This window comes from Calidris pugnax, unplaced genomic scaffold (assembly GCF_001431845.1).
Source record: "Calidris pugnax isolate Ruff unplaced genomic scaffold, ASM143184v1 scaffold222, whole genome shotgun sequence".
Taxonomy (NCBI): domain Eukaryota; kingdom Metazoa; phylum Chordata; class Aves; order Charadriiformes; family Scolopacidae; genus Calidris; species Calidris pugnax.
Window position 1 is genome coordinate 457,849 of NW_015091085.1, and position 20,716 is coordinate 478,564.

Here is a 20,716-nt window from a genome sequence, read left to right on the forward strand (position 1 = left end):
CTTAATACGCTGTGTGGGTACGTGATTTTTTTTTTGTTAGCGTGATTTTTTTTCAAAGTTAGTAAAATTAAGGCTTTATCCTTTAAAATGTTATCAGTGCTGTGTATATTTCTGTATCCCACTACCGTCGCAGTAGTTTTTGCACCACTTCCTTGTGCCTAAACCAATATTATCACAAATGATCAAGGAAACCCTACCTGCATTATTTGACTGTTTGCCACATTACACTCGTCTTAAAAGAGCGATTAACGGGGAGTTTAGCTTACTTCATTATGCAGGGCAAATAGTAAGTTTTCAGGCTTGGCCACTGTCATTTAAATAAAGACAGTGCTTCGTTTTGCAAAGACGGAGCGTGTGCCTTGCACACCCCCCTCCAGCGCAGCCACTTTCCCTGCGTGGATCAGAGCCAAGGGATTACCAGCCAGGAAATTAATTGCCGAGGGGATTCCGACACTTACAGTTAGTAAAAAAAAAAGCTGTTTGCCACATTACACTCGTCTTAAAAGAGCGATTAACGGGGAGTTTAGCTTACTTCATTATGCAGGGCAAATAGTAAGTTTTCAGGCTTGGCCACTGTCATTTAAATAAAGACAGTGCTTCGTTTTGCAAAGACGGAGCGTGTGCCTTGCACACCCCCCTCCAGCGCAGCCACTTTCCCTGCGTGGATCAGAGCCAAGGGATTACCAGCCAGGAAATTAATTGCCGAGGGGATTCCGACACTTACAGTTAGTAAAAAAAAAAAGCCTGAACAAAAAAAAAAGTGTGTTTTATATCACATTCTGTAGGCGCCAGGCTCCGGCTCTGATAGTCTTCGGATGAGGGAGAGTTCCAGAGGTACGGGACTGCCCTTCAGTTTGCTCCTGTGGACTTCACAGAATCACAGGATGATACGGGGCTGGAAGGGACCTCTGGAGATCATCTCGTCCAACCCCCTGCCAAAGCAGATCCACCCACAGCAGGTTGCACGGGAATGTCTCCAGGCAGGTTTGGAATGTCTCCAGAGAAGGAGCCTCCACCACCTCTCTGGGCAGCCTCTTCCAGGGCTCTGCCACCCTCAAAAGGAAGAAGTTCCTCCTCATGTTGAGATGGAACTTCTTATGTTCAAATTTGTGCCCATTTCCTCTTGTCCTATCCCTGGGCACCAGTGAAAAAAGATTGGCCCCATCCTCTTGACACCCTCCCTTTAAGTATTTATAGGCATTGACTAGATCCCCCCTCAGCCTTCTCTTCTCCAGACTAAAACGACCCAAGTCCCTCAGCCTTTCCTCCTAAGAGAGATGCTCCAGGCTCCTCATCATCTTTGTAGCCCTCTGCTGTACCCTTTCCAGCAGTTCCCTGTCCTTCTGGAACTGGAGAACCCAGAACTGGTCCCAGTGCTCCAGATGGGGCCTCACCAGGGCAGAGCAGAGGGGCAGGATGACCTCCCTCGACCTGCTGGTCACACTCTTCCTGCTGCCCCCCAGGATGCCATTGGCCTTTTTGGCCACAAGGGCACATTGCTGGCTCATGGTCATCCTGTTGTCCACCAGGACTCCTAGGTCTTTATCCTCAGAGCTGCTCTCCAGCAGGTCAGCCCCCAGGTCAGACTTCTGGGGCTGACTGCCAGCACAAGTCTGTCCCATTCAGATGGTGACACAATGGTCTATAGGGGAAGAGAGATGCATCTTTGAGATAAACCAGACTATTTAGGATGGATTTTTAGTTACCAGGAGCACCTGTAAGTTCACTGCAAATCCATTAGAGTCGGTGCATGGGATGCTGGGCAGAAACAAAATTGGTCTTGGCTCTTTTTGAAGCATGTTTGGTGATGTTCTGCTAAGAGAAAATCGTACAGTTTTCATTCCAACAGCTCAGACATGTCTGTAGTCTAGCCACAAGCCAAGACTGTCTATGGTATGTATGAGAGGACAGAAAATGTTATCCTGTGGCAACAGAGACATGAAAGAATGTACCTCTGCTGCCTCTCCCCGGGGCATTAAGGGTGACTAACTTCTAACATGTGACAGACCTTTGCTAACCCCAACTTTCCTAGGATGTGGTGGGGACAACCAAGCCTAGCGCAGATGTGAAAGATAAATTCTAAACGCGTGCCCAGTGGGAAAAAGCCAAGGGAGGTCTCAGAGGAGCAATAAACTGTTGAACGTGCTGGAGTTGAAATTGTTAGAAATGTTTCTTAGAGAAGTGAGGAAGGAAGTGCCTGAAATATCTTCTCCAGCTCAGTCATGGCTTGGCTTGACTCCCCATGTCATGGCTTGAACCCACCCCTGCTTCTGTCACCCACTAGTGTTGTATTAATTCTACCAGGGTCCCCTCTGTGATGAAACAAATGTTAAAATGTATGTTGTCTGGTAAAAATTCCGGTAATGCTTATCACTGCCATCATTTTTCTTTGTAGTTTCTGTGAAAAGAGTTGCGTGACGTTACATTCCTGACTTTCTTAGGGGTTTTTGTTGCATTTCATTGCAAAAGTGGATCAAGCGTAACCTCTTAATTTGAACTGCAGCATTCAGAAATGAGGAGAGGAGACACCAAGTGTGTTTATTGGAAAAAAAATTCCTGCTATTCAACAGTCTTTCTGCAGACAAAGCATTGGTGTTTTTATCATACGGGCAGTTTGGATGTGTCTATGTGTCCATCCACTCTCTAAAAAAATTTACATTTACACAGGAAGATCCTGCTGAGGAATTTCTTCTCTTTCGTTTTAAGTGGATCAGTGGTAGCTGTGCTGTAATCATTTAAGAAGTGCCAAAAGCAGAAGAAAGTGCCTGGATTTACAGAATCTGGTCTAAGGTTGAAGTACATGAGGTGCATATTGTTCAGCAAGTCCTGTCTACGTGTTTAGTGTTACTGTCCATGTGTGTAATGCATCCTGAAGAGCAGATCCCTCTTAATTGTCTGACGTTTACCTTGCTATTTCACCCCATTAGCAGCATCAGATTTTCAGTAAAAGACGACCATGGTATAACTATTTTTAGGGGATCAAGTACTTTGCTAATCCTTCTGCGTAGATAGACGACCCGTTGTACCAATCTGGGAGTTTGGAAGATTTCAAAATCTTACCAACAAGAGTACTTCTTAGCTTTTCCTTGTTCTACCTTGCTGTAGCCTTTCACGGATTTATAAGTTGGCTCATGGGATTAAGCAGTTTGTCTCTGCTAATATAAAATGATATAAAGCTGCTGTAATAGATAGTTAGATTTTAACTGAAAGAGTCTGTTGGTACTAACTTGCTTGCAGTCTATTTCCAAACCCGTGCTCTGAAAGACAGTGTAAATTGTAACAGATTTTTGTCATGAAAACCACACAATTTTTATAAAACAGCTCTGGCTTTATATATTCCAACCACAGTTGTTGGGATACTTTGCTGGGTACTTTTTTACTTCCTTTTATTATTTTTTCTTTCTGCTCTAGGCTTCTTTACTGTTGAGCGATTATTTCTTGGCTCCACCAGTCTGGTCTGTGCTGTGGAATGTCAAGATTAGAAATCTTGTCCCATTTTATTTTCTTGCCGACGTGCCCTGTTTTAAAGGAGCATATGATTACTTTGAGCATGGTTTGAACCCACAGGCTCGGTCACTAACTATTAGAGCTGCTAAAGCCCTGCTCCTGCAGAGAGCTCAGTGCCTTTGGACCCAGTGGAGTTCAGTGGGCTCCAGGCTGCCATAAGAGCCCATGCGAGCGGAGATCTGCTCACCTCGACCAGGAACCATGGCTGGAATTTATCAAAGCCAAACAATACGGGGGGAGAACAGTTAATTTCAGGTTTAATATACACAGCGGGGTCTGATTTCCATTGAAGTCGGATGAGTTACGGTGGCAGGAAGGAGGCCTATAGACTTTTGTCTTCTGCTGCAGAAAGGTGGGAAAACATCCAAAGCATTTAGTTCTTCTGCCCGGTGTGTAGCTGGGGTGCTGCTTACAAAATCAGGACGGTATTTTCATTCTTCCTAGTATTTTGCAAATAAGGTGAAATACTTTATTGCAATGCCTCTTTATGATGACTTCCTTCTTAAGTGTGCTGGCAGGAATCCTCTGTGCTCTTTTGTTGCCAGTGAGAAAAATCCAGAAATAGAATATATGCTTTTAAGTGTGTTACGCTAACATCTGTAGCAGTGCTAAGTGCCAGGCTGCTCAAGGTTTTGGTTTTTTTTTTTAATTTTGGTGGGGGTTTTTTCTTTTTTTTTTTTTTTTTTTTAAGGAAAGGCTTGTTTTTCACATATGTTTTTGTTGAAGATTGTACACAGCTGTACACGAGTTCAGGTTTGTAAAGAAGGAAGTCAGCCATTGCCCGCGTTAGGTATTGCCCGTGAGGGTGTTTTAATGGGTTTTAACTTGGTTTTCCTGGAAATTCTGTAGCACGTGCACGTCAAATCAATTTTTATCCCTAAATGCAAAGATCATGAAGCAGAAAATTTTGAAGTTGAGCCTCAGGTGGTTTTCTCTCCTTCCATATTGAGTCACTCCTAGAAGGTATCAGGCGGTACGTTTTCTGGGCAACATTCGCTGGTAATCTCAGACCTAGTGAAGGGCAGATGTTTGGTTTCAGGCCAATCTTTACCCTCTTCCCCGTCCAACTGTAGGAAAAACTCTGCCCTTGTTCATGCACCACTATTTTGACAAGGTTGAGAGAGGGATGTGTAGCAGATTGGCGGGCAATGTGGAGCTCTTTGCAATGAGGGTCTCCTCTCTTTTGAGCTCCTGGCAGGAACAGGTATTGCACCTCCTTGCAGTCACGCTGTAGAGCTGTTTCCTGAAGGCAGGAATCCTTCCTACGTCTCAGGCTGTAGCACTCCTGCCTGTAGCCAGCTGGAAAGCCTGTGGGGTGAGCTTGTGTGCAACCCTCTTCCCCATCCAACTGGAAAACTGGAAAAACTCTGCCCTTGTTCATGCACCACTATTTTGACGAGGTTGAGAGAGGAATGTGTAGCAGATTGGCGGGCAATGTGGAGCTCTTTGCAATGAGGGTCTCCTCTCTTTTGAGCTCCTGGCAGGAACAGGTATTGCACCTCCTTGCAGTCACGCTGTAGAGCTGTTTCCTGAAGGCAGGAATCCTTCCTACGTCTCAGGCTGTAGCACTCCTGCCTGTAGCCAGCTGGAAAGCCTGTGGGGTGAGCTTGTGTGCGTGTGAGACAGAGAAGGAAGGAAGGAAAGCAGGGAGGACAGGCTGAAGATCATCAGTGCAGGGCTAGTGTATAGGACTTAGGAGAAGACCACCTTCACTCGCTATTGCATCATCATAAATGGTCAAACATCACTTGGTCAGCAGTGGTCTTCAACCCTTCAGCAAGTGGCCTTTGTTCAGTCTCTTCTTCCAGCCCTGGCCTTCTGAGCCAAGCGTGAATTCTCTGTCACTCGTGCACACTTTGACTGGCTTCTTTCTCCCTCTGCTTTTCTCCTTGAGTCTCTTGATTTCCATGAGGGGCACCAAATTACCCTAAATTTTTCTCTAAATTTTTCTCTAAATTGGTCTCTTGATTTCCATGATGGGCACCAAATTACCCTAATTTTTTCTCATATGACCCTTACACAGAAGGCAGGTAAAATGTCTTTAGAAGCCTAAATGCAAGGACCATAAAAAACACAAAGTAAAAGTGAGCCAAACATGCATATGTAAGATTATTTTTCTTAAAGTGATTTCTGTGCCTTGCTGAAGCCTTGGTGAAGGTAAAAGTTGTGATGGGGTTCTACCTGTCAGGTTGACTTTTCCAAAAGGGGTTACCCTCCAGCAGAAGGCATTTATGTGGCCAGTGCAGCATGTCTTTAGAAGCCTAAATGCAAGGACCATAAAAAACACAAAGTAAAAGTGAGCCAAACATGCATATGTAAGATTATTTTTCTTAAAGTGATTTCTGTGCCTTGCTGAAGCCTTGGTGAAGGTAAAAGTTGTGATGGGGTTCTACCTGTCAGGTTGACTTTTCCAAAAGGGGTTACCCTCCAGCAGAAGGCATTTATGTGGCCAGTGCAGCTCTCAAGCCATGCATCTGAAGATACACAGTTTGCACCAAGAACGATGCCGGGGTGGGTGGGTGGAAGCTGGAGGAGAGTTTACCAGGATCCATGCCATGGTGTGCAGAGCATAGTCCAAAGGGCAGGAGGTGACCGGGAGGGCAGCCAGAGCAGGGAAGTCATGCAGATGGCAGACAGGTAGGAGAGCCTGGTTGGGAGACATGCCAGGAGTGGTCAGCTGGCAGTTGGCCCCTTGTACTCTTCCAGGAGCAATGGGAGGGCACTTCTTCCCCCCACGGGCTCCTTCATCCCACCCCCTCCCCCCCAAGAACTTAGTCATCCTCATGGTAACCCTGTTGCATCTTTCTCTGCCTCAGCAGCTCTCAGGAGAGCAGGGCATGTACCCTTGGAGAATCATAGAATCATAGAATGGTTAGGGTTGGAAGGGACCTCAAAGATCACCCCCCCCAACACCTCCCACTAGAGCAGGTTGCTCAAGGCCCCATCCAGCCTGGCCTTGAACCCCTCCAGGGATGGGGGAGCCACAACTTCACTAGGTAACCTGTTCCAGTGTCTCACCACCCTCATAGTAAAAAATTTCTTCCTGAGATCTAATCTGAATCTTTTTTCTTCCAATTTAAAACCGTTTCCCCTTGTCCTATCATTACACCTCCTGGCAAACTGGAGACATGACCAAAGCATCCCTGTTTGAGAACAGTTGACTTGAGCAACTGGTTTGTGATTTCCACTTCCAGCTCCTTCGCTTCCCTGCTGCAGCTCCCTCACACAAATGCAATTAGCTCTGTCCTTAGGCATTCAGGTAGTTAAAGAGAGAGGTGGGACTTCTTTGTCTTTTTTGGGTAACATCACGAAATATGGAAGCTGTCATACCTTGTTTGAACTAAGGCAAATGCAACACAGAGCATCAGTGCTGGAGGAACTGGCAAAGCCCAGTTATCACCACAGCACACATTCAGAGATTATTTCCATACATTTGTAAAAAAAAAATTAAAAAGAGAAAAGAAAGCTGGAATTCCTGTAACATACCAGCTTCACCTATTAACCTCCCAGCTAGTAATACAAGAATGCAACCTTCCAGACAGAGATGGCACTTGATTTTAGAGAGAGGTATGGAGGAGAACATCAGAGGAGAAACAAAGCTGCGAGTCATCAAAGCGCCTTTCCTACCACTGTAAAAGTGGAATGATTAATGTCCACAACATTTATGTTGATGTTCTTGGCAGAATCTCATTTATTAAATTTTCAGGTTTAGGAAATAAAGATGCAGTTTCTGCCTGTTGCTTTATAGCAACAGGAAATCAAGGGAAAGCTGTAAAGCGTTGCCCTTGGTGGAGCCGCGTTTTGCCGGTAACAGACTTAACTGTACGATATAGGCGAATATATGTATATTAAATGAAACAAGAACAAGATGTGATCTTATTGGGAAAGAATCCCCCGCAATATCCCCTAAGTTCCCTTCCCTCCACAGAATATCCCGAAGCCTATCAAAAAGCCATCCAAAACCTGGAAGCGCAGATACAAGCTGGGGGAGTCTGTTCCCAGCCGGACGAGCAAGCTGTGTTTGCCCTGTTGGTATTATATCCCATCCATACGGTATAACTGCTATATCAGAGATTAAAAGAAGGTCATGCTGTATTACGAACCGCTGTCTTTATTTTTAGGATTAGATAACTTTGCTCTTTTTTTTTTTCCCCCCACTGATTCTCTTTATGTCCTAAGGGCAGATCCTTTCTCTTGGGTCAGGAATGTAATAAGGCAGGTTTTCCTCTCTCCAGGATATTGTGTCTGTCTCGCTGTGTTTAAATTGCCACAGAAAGCTCTTCTGAGCAAAATACAGTATTTTCTTTGTACAAGAGCCAACGATTGACGTATCCTTGGGGACTTCTCTGTCTTTAGCATTTAAACATACAAGTTGGATATGTTTAACCTATTGATAGGCAACGTAGACAACTACAGAATTTATTGCAAGAGAACAAAAGGAGAAGCAGAAAGGAAACATTTTTTTTTAAACTAGGGATTGAGAACTTTTATTGCTGCTGTTAGTGCAGAGAGATGAAAAAAAATTATAATCAGACCTATATTTTCAGCTGAAACAGGGAGGTGAGAAGAAAACAGTCCTGCTGGGTTGTGTCCTTTGAATTAGCGTATTCCTGTTTATTAGTAATACAGTTTCACGTTCAGAGAACAAGATTTGTCCAAGTCCATACGTGAAGAATCATTTGATTCACCATGGCTGATTAAACAGCGTTTGGGGCAAAAATAGGACTCCTGCTCAGGCTCATAGTAAACTCCACAAAATGCAAATGTTCATTAATTATTATTAGTTTGACTGCTCTTGGTCTTTGTGCATTCCTCGCTTCTGAACTTGTGTGCCCCATGAGACATGAACAGTCTCTTTCCATGTGTTGCACTGACCCCAGATGTTTAATATATTTTTAAATATGACTGCAAGCCCAGTCTTCTCCCAGTGGCAGCTGTGCTGGCCCAAGAGAGCTGTTGACCCCAACTGTTTGTTGCAACATCTCCAAGGTTCCTCTCAGTCTGCTCTTGACATGGGAATGCTCCCTCGGACGCTGGGGTCAAAACAGCCAGATTAACCCAAGCCCTTTGGACCAAAGCAGGTGAATAAGCAGTTTATGAGCTATTGAGGCAGTGATATTGGAAGTACAGCAACATCTTGCTAAGAAAAGGTGATGAGCTGTTACGGGGCAGAACCACGCAGTGTCTCAATGTGGCCAGAACATGATGTGATCCCACCACCACCACCACCACTTTCCTCCTTTGTAACTGTTTCCATCCTCTCTTCTAGCCCTTGGTTTCCGTGCCGCCCTTCCCCTCTGCCTGTCCTCCCTGTCCATCTATTTCTGTGGGGTGTCTCAAGTTATAAATCATCATTATTTTTCAGTTGACTTGGCTTCTAATTTTGATCCCTCCCTTTCTTCATTGACTGCTATTGCCAGTTCTCAAGGGACAGAGATGGGAATCCAGAACGACACAGTAATAAATGGGCTTCAAGCATTAATTCAGCTGGAGCGCTCACTCAGGTCTTATTTTTTTCTTATAATTAATAGTCACAGACACAGAGTTCATATACTAAGTTTGTAAAATAGTGTAAGTTACATTTCCTGTTTTCCACATACTTCACTCCTTTCTGAAATAACCGTCTTTTTGACTAAAACTTTATTTAATGATTTGATTTTTCTTAAGGAGTAAAACATTTTTAGTCACACTGGAGTTACAAACATTTGCAGTACGTATTTTTTTTTTTTGTACTGTTAAAAAAGTCACACTCCTCTCTCACATTTAACCCCCAAATACCTGATTACTGAGTTGTTTGTGCCACGAGAACATTTGCAATACGTATTTTTTTTTTGTACTGTTAAAAAAGTCACACTCCTCTCTCACATTTAACCCTGAAATACCTGATTACTGAGTTGTTGTGTGCCACGAGTCCTCATTTAGGTTTACAATCATGACCAAATTGGGGGGGGGGGGGGGGAGGAGAAGGAGTTTTTCATTTGTTAATAGTGGAAAACTTGGAAAATTAAGCGTTGAGATTGAATGACAAGATCAAACACGGCGAGGTGAGGAGTGCAGTGTGCAGGCAGCGTATTTAGCGCGCTCATTATACACAGAGGAAATTGCCGTGCAGTGCTTTTAAGATCCAGCTGATTTTAACTGTGGGTATTCCGTTTCAAGCAAAAGGTGTCAAGGCTGTCGAGGCGCTGACCTGCTTTGGGTTAGATCAGCGGATTGTATAAATTGTCATGTTGCTAATCAGCCTTCGCAGGGATCTGTCACAACAGCCTTGCTCAAATCTTCCATAAAAGTATGCAAGACAGCCCCAAGAACTCTAATAGAATAACAATAAACGCATCCAAAGGAAAGGAAGCAGGAACGGAGATAGTTATCGGAGCTTCTCCCTGGGCATGTGCCTCTGCAGAAACTCAGTTCTTCATGTATAGCTATAGCTTCGACTTGGCTTTAGGAACTGCAAGCAGCTTAAGCATTTATGCCACCATAAAGGTTTAAAGCAGCTTAAGTGCTTCTTCTGTCTCAGGAACTAAAAATGGCTTAAGTACTTATGCCACCCTAAGGACACGAGGTCAAAAGCATACTCTTGACTTGTGCAGCAGCTGGGAGGAGGCATTAGTCTCTTGTGGTTGTTCAGCCTCGTCGTGCCGGCAAATGATCTTTAGTAGGGGAAGGACAGACGGGATCCATACCTATTTTTCAGCAGATAAGAGGAAATTAAAATGCATGCATTGTTCTAACAGAGAGTCACAGAGGTTAGAGAGACACTCGATTGCAGTGATTGGAATGTGTCCGAAAAGTCTGCTGGGGATTTCACTCCGTGGAGATGCAGGGGTTTTTCCTCCTCACAATGGGATTTCTATTGTTGCAGGATATTTCCTGCCTCACCAGGACCTCCTTTATGTCCCGACTTCTTTACAAAGCTTTTGTCTGTCCATCTTGCTGTGGATCATGGAGTTAATCTTTATCGAGATGTTAATGAGATGGTAGGGAGGCCTGCCTGATGTCATCTGTTAGTTGCCTGACTACCTAAAATGGTAGCAAGAAGCAGTGATGAGCTGTGGATTGCATCCCTGGGGAGCAGGCAAGCATGGGTACTTGCTCAAGTGCTGCCCTGTCACTTTTCTGGATGTTGGTGCTCTTTTTACAATCCCTCAGATATTTCAGGAAGCCGTGTGGGTCAAGAATGTCCAAAGTTTACCCCCTGCAGTGCTACAAGCTGGGGGAAGGGGAAGAATGGCTGGAGCTGCCTGGCAGAAAAGGACCTGGGGGTGTTGGTCGATTGTCGGCTAAACAGGAGCCAGCAGTGTGCCCAGGTGGCCAAGAAGGCCACCAGCATCCTGGCCTGTGTCAGGAACAGCGAAGTGAGTAGGACTCGGGAGGTGATCGTCCCCCTGTACTGGGCACTGGTGAGGCTCCACCTCGAGGGCTGTGTCCAGTTTTGGGCCCCTCACCACAAAAAAGTCATTGAGGGGCTGGAGCAGGTCCATAGAAGGGCAACGGAGCTGGTGAGGGGTCTGGAGAAGAAGTCTTGTGAGGAGAGGCTGAGGGAGCTGAGGGTGTTGAGCCTGGAGAAAAGGAGGCTGAGGGGAGGCCTTCTGGCTCTCTCCAACTCCCTGAAAGGAGGGTGTAGCCAGGGGGGGTCGGTCTCTTCTCCCAAGTCCCAGGTGATGGGACAAGAAGAAATGGCCTCAAGTTGCGCCAGGGGAGGTACAGATTGGACATTGGGACAAATGTTTCCAGGGAAAGGGTTCTTAAGCCTTGGAATGGGCTGCCCAGGGAAGGGGTTGAGGCCCCATCCCTGGAGGGATTTAAAAGCCGGGTTGACATAGTGCTTAGAGACATGGTTTAGTGATGGTTTTTGATTAGAATTAGGTTGATGGTTGGACTAGATGATCTTCAAGGTCCCTTCCAACCCAGACAATTCTATGATTCTAAGTATGCACACCATTCATAAACAAGTGACTCATTTTAGTGAGAATCAGAGACCTAAATACTGCTACCCATGTGGGCTTTAGCTTTCCAGGGCCTTAAGTCTCAGCCTCCACTGTGGCCATAGTAGTAGATACTATTTCCCAAGGTTTGTTGTTAGGAGGGGTACGTTCACAAGCTATGAGGTTCTCAGATGCTTTGGTAATGGTCTCAAGACCAAAGTGAAGGAGAGATTTGTACTTAGACCTAAGCGAGGACAGGGAAGTTTTACTTCTATTCCACCAAGTCTGGCGAGCTCTGGTGTGCTTCACGCTGTCCTGGTCAGGAAGGTTGAAGTCATGCTAAAGCAGGTGAAGAGGAGGCCTGAGAGGACCACTGAGGAGGGATGCACTAACAGAGTCCTGGAAGTGGCAATGAGGAACCTGGGAATGAAATAACAGGCAGGACACAGGGACTTCCACACCTCAAGCCAAAGCAAGTTAAGAGGAGGAATGAGGACTTGGTCATCCTGGAGAAGACCAGAAGGAACCAGCGTATTTAATCCAGCAGATAAGGGCAGGGAGGAGAGTGCTGTCTGACAGTTAGTTGGGGTGAAAAAGGGAGAGAAATAAACACCGTGCAGGGAAGCAGAGCTGTTTAAGCTAAAGGAAACTGTTGGCACAAGAACAAATGAATATAAATTGGCTGTGAATAAATCGAAGCTAACCAGCAGAGGAGTGAGTTCCTGGAAGAGCTTTCCACTGGGAGCAGAGGGAGCAGTTCACCAACGTACTTAGAAGACGAAGCTTGCTCCTTTCCTTTCGTGACTGGGATTATGTGTGGCAGGGCTTGCCACAGCGAGGGATGGTCCTCATGACCAGGAAGCCTCCTCCGGTTTCTAACTGTATGTGGCCTTCAGGACAAACCTACGTCCCCTATGCAAAACACATAAATTAGAGTGTTCCCTGTAGGACTTGCAGGTTGGGGACAACTATAGTCCTCTTCCAAACCAGTCTGTACCTGCTGGACACAGTTTCCTCTCCGTGACTCCCTCGTGAAGCTGTGGGATGAGCTGTGGTTAGTAGCCTTTCCACCGCGGTGCCTCCTCACCGGTCGCGCTTCATCTCCTATGCAGCAAATGTGTTGGCTCTGCTGGTCTGAGGGGCTTTCTGTGGCAGTAGGGTCCAGGGGGGAGGGATTGTGCTAGAAGATAGCTTAAATGCTTCTTCTGCTTGATGTCAGTGCTGAAGTTTAGTCAGGAGTTACGTAGCACCTCCTTTTTTCATTTTTAAAGTACAGGGAAATAATAGTGAGAAGATAAAACTCTAAAATTGCCATTGCATAATTGAAATTATACCAGTACAGCACGGTCTCTTCCCAGTTTTCTCCCAGCATACATTAGGGTAGTGTGTCTAGTCTAGAAAGCAGAAGCAGAAGATTTTTTCCTGATGTTTTCTGCTTTATCCACACTTTGCTTTCAGATGCAATCTCAGTTGCAGGTGACATCATTCTTTTTCTGTTGTTCCTGACTCATTCCGCTGGTATGAAGGGGCTTTCCTCCTGCTGTTTGACTACTGTGAGAGCACATTTGGCCTTTGTTTATGTATTGAAGAGCTAACGGGTACCAAGCAGTCAGCAAGGATACACTGAGATACTCCTTTCTTCTAAAAAACACGTGGAGGAGGGAAATGGAACACCAAGGTTATTGCAGATCCTACCTCCAGTGTCACCTCGTATCATCTGCTGCAATATGGAGTAGCACGTATGGTGTGCATTGATTATGTGAGAACATGTATGTTTTAAGGGATTCCTTTTTTAAAACAGTATTTCTTACCATGCAGGTGTTTATGCTTCCAGGACACTGCGGGTTGTGCTCCCTGTTACCTCCAGTGTTTGAGCTTTCCCAGTAGAGGTGAGGCCAGTAGAAATCAAGGCCAACTTCAGCCTTGATTTCAATGAATTTGGTGGCTCTTTTTGCTCTGGAATTGAAAGCCATCTCAGAGCTCCCTCCTTCAAAGCTGGGGTGTTTTGAGACCCAAATCAGTATTTAGGTCACCTCCCTCTGTTCGTTTTAGGGTATTTTGGAGCCGGATGATAATGGCAACCTTTTTAAAAGAAAAGAAAATGAGCCAGGACAAACTGAGGTTTGGTAATGAGCATTGAAGTGGCATGAAAGTGACTGGTATTCTGCAAATGACCCCTGTTTAGCAGCTTTTTGGAGCTGTGTGCAGTGGGAGATAGCTAGTAGAATTGCAGCTTTTAATGGGGGCTTTTTTTTTTCAGGTCAGAAATTCTTAATAATAATACAGAGCTGGTGCTTCAGAGCCTTATGTTAGCAAACCTGACACTAGGGAGTAATATCATTGGCTTTCATGCGCCTATTTACTGTAATAAGGATTACCAACGTAAGTAAAACTTGCAGGTTTGGGCCTACTAAATTAAAAGAAAAGCCTTTTCACACCCTGAAACTGCATCAGAATTCAATTTCACCAGGAAAAAAAAAATCCTTCTGATCTAGTCCCTGGAATGTGACATTTCATGGGTGTAATAAGGTTACAAACAGATTATAAATTGAAACCCTATAAATCCTTATTGTACTGTACCAAAGCTTCTGCTTTGCATAATACTCTTATTCCTGACTGTTCTTTGTTTTACCAGCTCAAAACTATTCATTCCCTCTCATAATAGAGACCAGGGAGCCAAAAACACCGTGCAAAATCCAAAGGTAATTATCTCGGCCAAAGAACCTGAATGCCAGAGTTCACAAACTTCTGAACTTTTCTAATTGCCGTCGTTTGCTCAGTGAGACCTCCCTCTTCCCCTTTAAACACGTTGTGAATACTGCGCATTGGTTCTGCCAAATGCTGGTGATAAAAAATCCCAGTGTAGAGTTAGTTCCTATTTTGTATTTCAGTAGTTCTGCCTGTGTGTCCAGAGCAGATGACTGACCAGTTTTCAAGTCGTAACTTGAGCAAGTGAGGGTGTTTGAATCTCGTGGTCAGGACTACAAGTGCTGTGAATTACCTGAGAGCCCTCCTGGTTTCTGCTGTTTGGCCTCTTACTTGTCCTGATTTCATGTCTAGCAAGTGTCTTCTTCCAGACCGGATTTCCAGTACTTGGGCGCATTTATAGGTCTGCTCCAGTATCACCCCTCTGCAAAAAGCAACTGAACAGCTCATTCAAGAGCTACAGCAATTACCCCGATTAGCAGATGATGGCATGGACTTGTTTCTTCTAGGCTTCACCTGAAGGTGAGGATCCTCAGAGGGGTTGAATGAGAATGAGATAGTTTTGCAGGAGGCCACTTGGAGCATCAGAGCAATGAGGGGTTTGATTGTGGGAAGAGCAGAAGGAGTAGGAAAGGAGTGACAGGACAAGAGAGCAGGGCAGATGAGCATGGAGGGACACGGTTGTGCAGTGACCTGTGGGTGATCACAAGATGACCTGGGAAGAGGTGGATGATCAAGTCACCACCCTGGGCAAGCTTTGCCAGTCGCTGCGGTGAGCCTGGGCTGGGAGAGGGAGTGAGGGAGGGAGTCCTACACCCAAGAGAAAGGGCGGTTTTAGAGGATGCTCATGCTGATAGAGGCTAGAGGTCTGGAGGACAAGGAGCAAGCTCATTTGCAGGGTCAAAGAGAAAAAGTGTTCTATAGAGAATTTCTCTGAAAGCGTCCATGGTGCCTGAGTGTCCACACAGCGGGAGGCGAAGGGAGATGCTGTTGTGAGCTGATTGAACCAGCCTTGAAGTTTTTGTAACAAATGGAAAGCCTGTGTCACACAACTCAGTTTTCATTTCCCTCTTGGCCGTGTAGGTTTAACCAAATAACTCACTCTGCAATGTTTACAGAAAGACTTGGCCAAGAATTCCTTTAATGCGTTGAGTTTTGCCCCACTCCTTTTTTCTTATTCAGGAAAGAAGGGTGCACATTAACCTTGTTGTACTCCTCCAGTGCCATTTCACAGCCCAGGGCATCCGTACATTTTTGGTACAGGCATGGATAGTATGAATGGGCTAGAGATCTGTACTTGAAACAAAAATTCCTGCTGATTACATGTTGTACATTGTCCAGCACATCTGCTCGGTTCATGCGCTCTGCGCCCCGTCACAACTTTTAAGAAATGGCAATAAAGTTTCAGAAAGAGAAAAAGATCAGTCATCTTTTATAGGCAACGCACATCTGTTTGCCATGGCAATGCCACATAATTGTGAACATAAATTTTATTTGGTTTTCTGATTGTTTTCAGGACTTTGGAAAAGATTGGCATTGTTTTGCTGTTCCAGTATGAACTACTGAGTTTCTGTACGGTTGGCTTTTCCTATGGGCTTCTTACAGAGCAGATACAGGTTTCACCCCTGTGCTGTGATCAAATATAAAATCTGGAAGGATTTCGTCTAGTACGTTAATGGAAATAATCTTCATTTGCTGAGAAATGTGGCCATCTAGTGGCTCAGCTCACAAGCTGTGGTAGGAGGTAGAGCAACAGGAAAGTCTCTGAGACAGGGTTCCTTTTCTCCAAGAGTCAGGGAGGATGAGTCAGGCAGGTCCTGCTGAAATTCCAGCCTTCCTAAAAGTTTGAAAGTCCAGGTGTAAGTGCTTTTTTTGTTTTCTGAAGCTGTGCAAAAAAACCCAGAATCAAACAAACCTCCAAAAAAACAAACCAGTCTTGAGGCTGGCCCTGACTCGGCTGCCCATTTCTGCTCAGAAACACAACCAGCAAGAATTAAATCCATGTTTAAATGCTCTGCTGAACGGGGTCTTAGTGAAGGGTACATAACAAGCTACTTTTCTGGAAGAGTAAATGGTAGACAGCCCCAGCCCATCTCCGGAGACACTCACCCAGATGACAGTGACCACAGCAGGACACGTACATGCGTGTCAACAGGCCTGGGGCAGGTGTAGCTCCCAGAGACTTTCAAGCAAAGCCATACTTGGCAATGGCAAAAGCTGGCTTGATGGATAGAATCATAGAATCATAGAATTGTCTAGGTTGGAAGGGACCTTTAAGATCATTTAGTCCAACCATGATGTTTGTTGGATGCTTCTGTGCTCAGAGTTTTTTGTTACTGCAATAGGTAGGGCTTTGTTTCTGCTGCCACAACGTGTACATTTACTGAAAGAAAACACGGTGAGCTAAAATTTTGCTGGAAATGTGGTTTAGCAGTTCTGTGGGTGTGTTTTTTTTTTTTTAAGGTTGGAGGACATGTCTTTAAAGGCCCGATATTGTAAACCTTGTTTGTGTTGAGTGGCGCTGGAGTAAGGCTTTACTCCGGGAAAGCATTACTCAATGTGAATCACAGGAGGGGTGCCGTGCGTGAGCTTATCCAGGATCCATTTAACAGCCTTGTATCCCTGATCCAAAGCCTGTTGACGTCAGCAGAAACAAATTCATGGGCCTTAGTGGACTTCCAGTGAGATCTATGACTTGAACCCCATGATTCTATGATTCATTGCTTTGGAGCGCAGACAATCTTCTTATTCTTTTAGTACCGCAGGATCCTGGTCCACACCTGAGCCTCTGGTGCCATTCCAGTGCAAAGTGACAGTAAGGCTGATGGCCGTGTTGCATTTCTGTTAAGCTATAATCTCTCTCTTCTACCCAAACAGCATATAAACAACGACCATATACATGGTGAGAAGAAAGAGTTTGTGTGCCGATGGCTGGACTGTTCCCGGGAGCAGAAACCATTCAAAGCCCAGTACATGCTGGTGGTCCACATGAGGAGACATACAGGGGAAAAGCCACACAAATGCACTGTGAGTAAAAAAGGGTCTGAGCCCCAGGCTCAGACAGGGCAGCCCAGGGTTGTGCAGGGAACAGATGCTCCAGCATCTCTTACCCATCAGATATTTGTTGGGAGAAGAGCCCACTTCGTTATCCAGCTTGCCCAGGTGACAGGAGCTGCAGGAAGGGGAATTCACTGGATAATTTGGCCCACTTCCTCAAGTTTAAAGCGCAAAGAAGCCCCCAAAGGCATTATTATTAAACAGGGCTCAGTTTGCTTAATTATTTAAAAGCACTTTCTCTTACAGAGCTACATCTGGGTATTATTGCTGGCCACCAGCCTCCTAATGACTTTGCAAAGGATTTCTGTCTTAGGTGACGTACACAAATACTGTGCTCTCCTGTAAGAGAAGATTTACATAATGCTGGAAGCATTTTAACTTGAGCTGCGAAACCCAGGGGTTTGCCTGGGTAAAATTAAAAGCCAACAAATCAAACCAAAATCACGTTGGGCAAGGTTATGAAGGCGTGGGAAGTTGCCAAACTCTTATAGGTCAGCTTTTACTGTTTCCTGCAAACCCAAAGGTTAAAATTAATCCAGACTTACTTCTTGTCTGCAGTTTGAAGGTTGTACAAAGGCCTACTCCAGACTAGAAAACTTGAAAACGCACTTGAGATCTCACACTGGAGAGAAACCGTATGTGTGTGAACACGAGGGCTGCAACAAAGCTTTCTCCAACGCATCCGACAGGGCCAAGCACCAAAACAGGACTCATTCCAATGAGGTAAGTAAGCATTGCTTCAAAAATATAATGAAATCTGGAGTCAAACAGATTTACAACGTGATCATAGCAATTTATTACAGAGGACAAGGACAGAAACCCTCAGCAACCCAAAAGGGGTAAGTTCTAGATGGGTCTTATGAGCACAGTCATTCCGGTGTCATATGGACCTGGAGAGGCTGTGGGTCATTTTATTAAGTGTAAGAAAGGTTTGAAGGAAGAGGAGTCTAATGGCATCTGGCCTGTTAATCCAGACTGAAACGCTGGGGCTGTTCTCCCCCAGAGCCAGAGGGGCTGATGCAGCCCCCGGAGCAGGTCCCCTCGCCTGGGCTGGTGGGGACACCTGGTGGCTGTGCATCCCCAGCGCCCACCGCATCCCACAGCATCCTTCTCAGCTGCTGTGGACACCTAGAGAGGAGTCTCCAGGGTTTGGGAAATTCGGGTTGCCCTGTAAGTTTCTGAGTTACGCCTGTTTCTCTCTTTCTTTCCATCCTGAGCAGACCTCGTGGAGTAGGGATCGTAGAATCATAGAATGATAGAATGGTTTGGGTTGGAAGGGACCTTAAAGATCATTGAGTTCCAACCTCCCTCCCACCTTGCACTAGAGAAGGTTGCTCAAGGCCCCATCCAGCCTGGCCTTGAACCCCTCCAGGGATGGGGCAACCACAGCTTCTCTGGGCAACCTGTTCCAGTGTCTCACCACCCTCATAGCAAAAGATTTCTTCCTGAGATCTAAGGGTTATTATCTGCATCTAGGGATGCAGTGAAAGGAATTTGATCTCCCTCAAGGAAACCAGCTGTGGCAGTCACAGCCGTCCCCCAAACTCTTGGTATAACACCTCTTTATTACTGTGTGTTTCCTGTTACTGCTGCCCCCCCTCTTGCAGGAATTGCACCATCTTCATGCCTTGTTCCTGTTTTATTGCCCTCAAGCAAACCAGCTGTGGCAGTCACAGCCGTCCCCCAAGCTCTTGGTATAACACCTCTTTATTACTGTGTGTTTCCTGTTACTGCTGCCCCCCCTCTTGCAGGAATTGCACCATCTTCATGCCTTGTTCCTGTTTTATTGCCCCATTTCAGGTTACACAGGGAATCTCATCATCTCAGTCTCACATCTCAGAGCCCAGGCTCTCCTCCTTGACCTGTCCCTATACTCCTTCACTTCTGGCCTAACCCTGGAAGTACTGGAAGGGTAGGACATACCAGCACGGTTACTGTGTGTTTTGGAAACCACAGCAGCTATATCCATTTTTACGAGGCTTGTATCCTGGGATATTAATCTGCACCTAGGGATGCAGTGAAAGGAATTTGATCTCCCTCAAGCAAACCAGCTGTGGCAGTCACAGCCGTCCCCCAAGCTCTTGGTATAACACCTCTTTATTACTGTGTGTTTCCTGTTACTGCTGCCCCCCCCTCTTGCAGGAATCACACCATCTTCATGCCTTGTTCCTGTTTTATTGCCCCATTTCAGGTTACACAGGGAATCTCATCATCTCAGTCTCACATCTCAGAGCCCAGGCTCTCCTCCTTGACCTGTCCCTATACTCCTTCACTTCTGGCCTAACCCTGGAAGTACTGGAAGGGTAGGACATACCAGCACGGTTACTGTGTGTTTTGGAAACCACAGCAGCTATATCCATTTTTACGAGGCTTGTATCCTTCTCTAGCAGGCATTCACTAGGGCTGGCAAAATCTCCTGGGAGTGTTCATCTTCTTCCAGTCCCCTGGTCCCTCCAGCACCTTTTGAGTCAGAAGGGAAGCAGAGAGCGTTGCACATCTCTGAGTTCACCCCATCCCTGTGGTGTGGGCTCTCAGCACCCTGACTAACAGCTGTGCAGAAGCCCAGCAGCAATTTTGTGAATTGTCATCAAGGTAGAAGGAAGGCCACCGAGTCTCGCCAATAGGTTGAGGGCTTTTTTTTCATTCACTGTCTGAACCAGTCCATTTGTTGCCTAGCTGGTGAGTAAGATCCTCACAAACATAAAGACGTGGCCCACACTGCCTGTGTTTTAAGATCAGGTTTTCATGTCTAACAGTAAGTCACCAAGAAAAATTTTTTGCTGCACATCATCTCTGGTAGGTGGAGCAGGAAGGGCAAATGAAAAATGTCCTTCACTGTTATTTCAGAACCAAACAGACTAATATTCTCAAGCAATGTGTACTGATGGGGTGCCATGAATACTGTGGAAAGCACAGACCCAATTCAGCACTTCTTCACAGTGCCGTTTTGGCTGTAAGTAGGTAACCCACAGCCAGATTTAAAAGCAGTGATGTATCTTGATGCAGATGTGCCTTACGCTTGTAGAAGTACTTGTACTTCCATTGCCTCTTTCCCAAAGCTGCCTCAGTAGCTCAGCTTTAACTTGCTCATGATCGACATTTTTGCACCTCTTTGAGTCAGTTGGGAGTGTTTTTCCACTGACATCAGTGGAGACAGGCTCAGGCCTTAGGTGGCCATGAAGATGCTACATTTATCAAAGGCTCCCCAGTGCCATGTGTAAGCAGACAGAGAACACCTTTGAGGAACTCTGCATGAGGTTCTCTTTTTTTTTCTTAATTCTTGAAGGCTAGTATAAATTTGGTTTTAAAAGAGTAGTTTCTTGGGAACAATTCAGTAATAAAAGTGATGGAATGATACTTTGTTCCCTGAGGAAACGAAAAGTGTTCAGGAAGAGCTCATCTCTACTTTGTAACCCTCTCATAATACAAGAACAAAGTCTTTGCTGAATTATAAGACAGTAAGTTTACTTTATTCTACATTGCTTAGAGACATTCACAAAGGAAGTGGGGTTTTAGAA

The 20,716-nt window shown here is 45.4% G+C and overlaps 1 protein-coding gene across 2 annotated transcripts in view; it reads left to right on the forward strand.

Moving 5' to 3' along the window:
• GLI3 (GLI family zinc finger 3) overlaps positions 1–20,716 on the forward strand; it is a 248,551-nt gene that overhangs the window by 199,828 nt on the left and 28,007 nt on the right. For both annotated transcript variants that reach the window (XM_014957727.1, XM_014957728.1), the window contains exons 10-11: positions 17,019–17,168; positions 17,757–17,921. In XM_014957727.1, the coding sequence (XP_014813213.1) occupies positions 17,019–17,168; positions 17,757–17,921 (315 nt within the window). The remainder of the gene's footprint in view (positions 1–17,018; positions 17,169–17,756; positions 17,922–20,716) is intronic.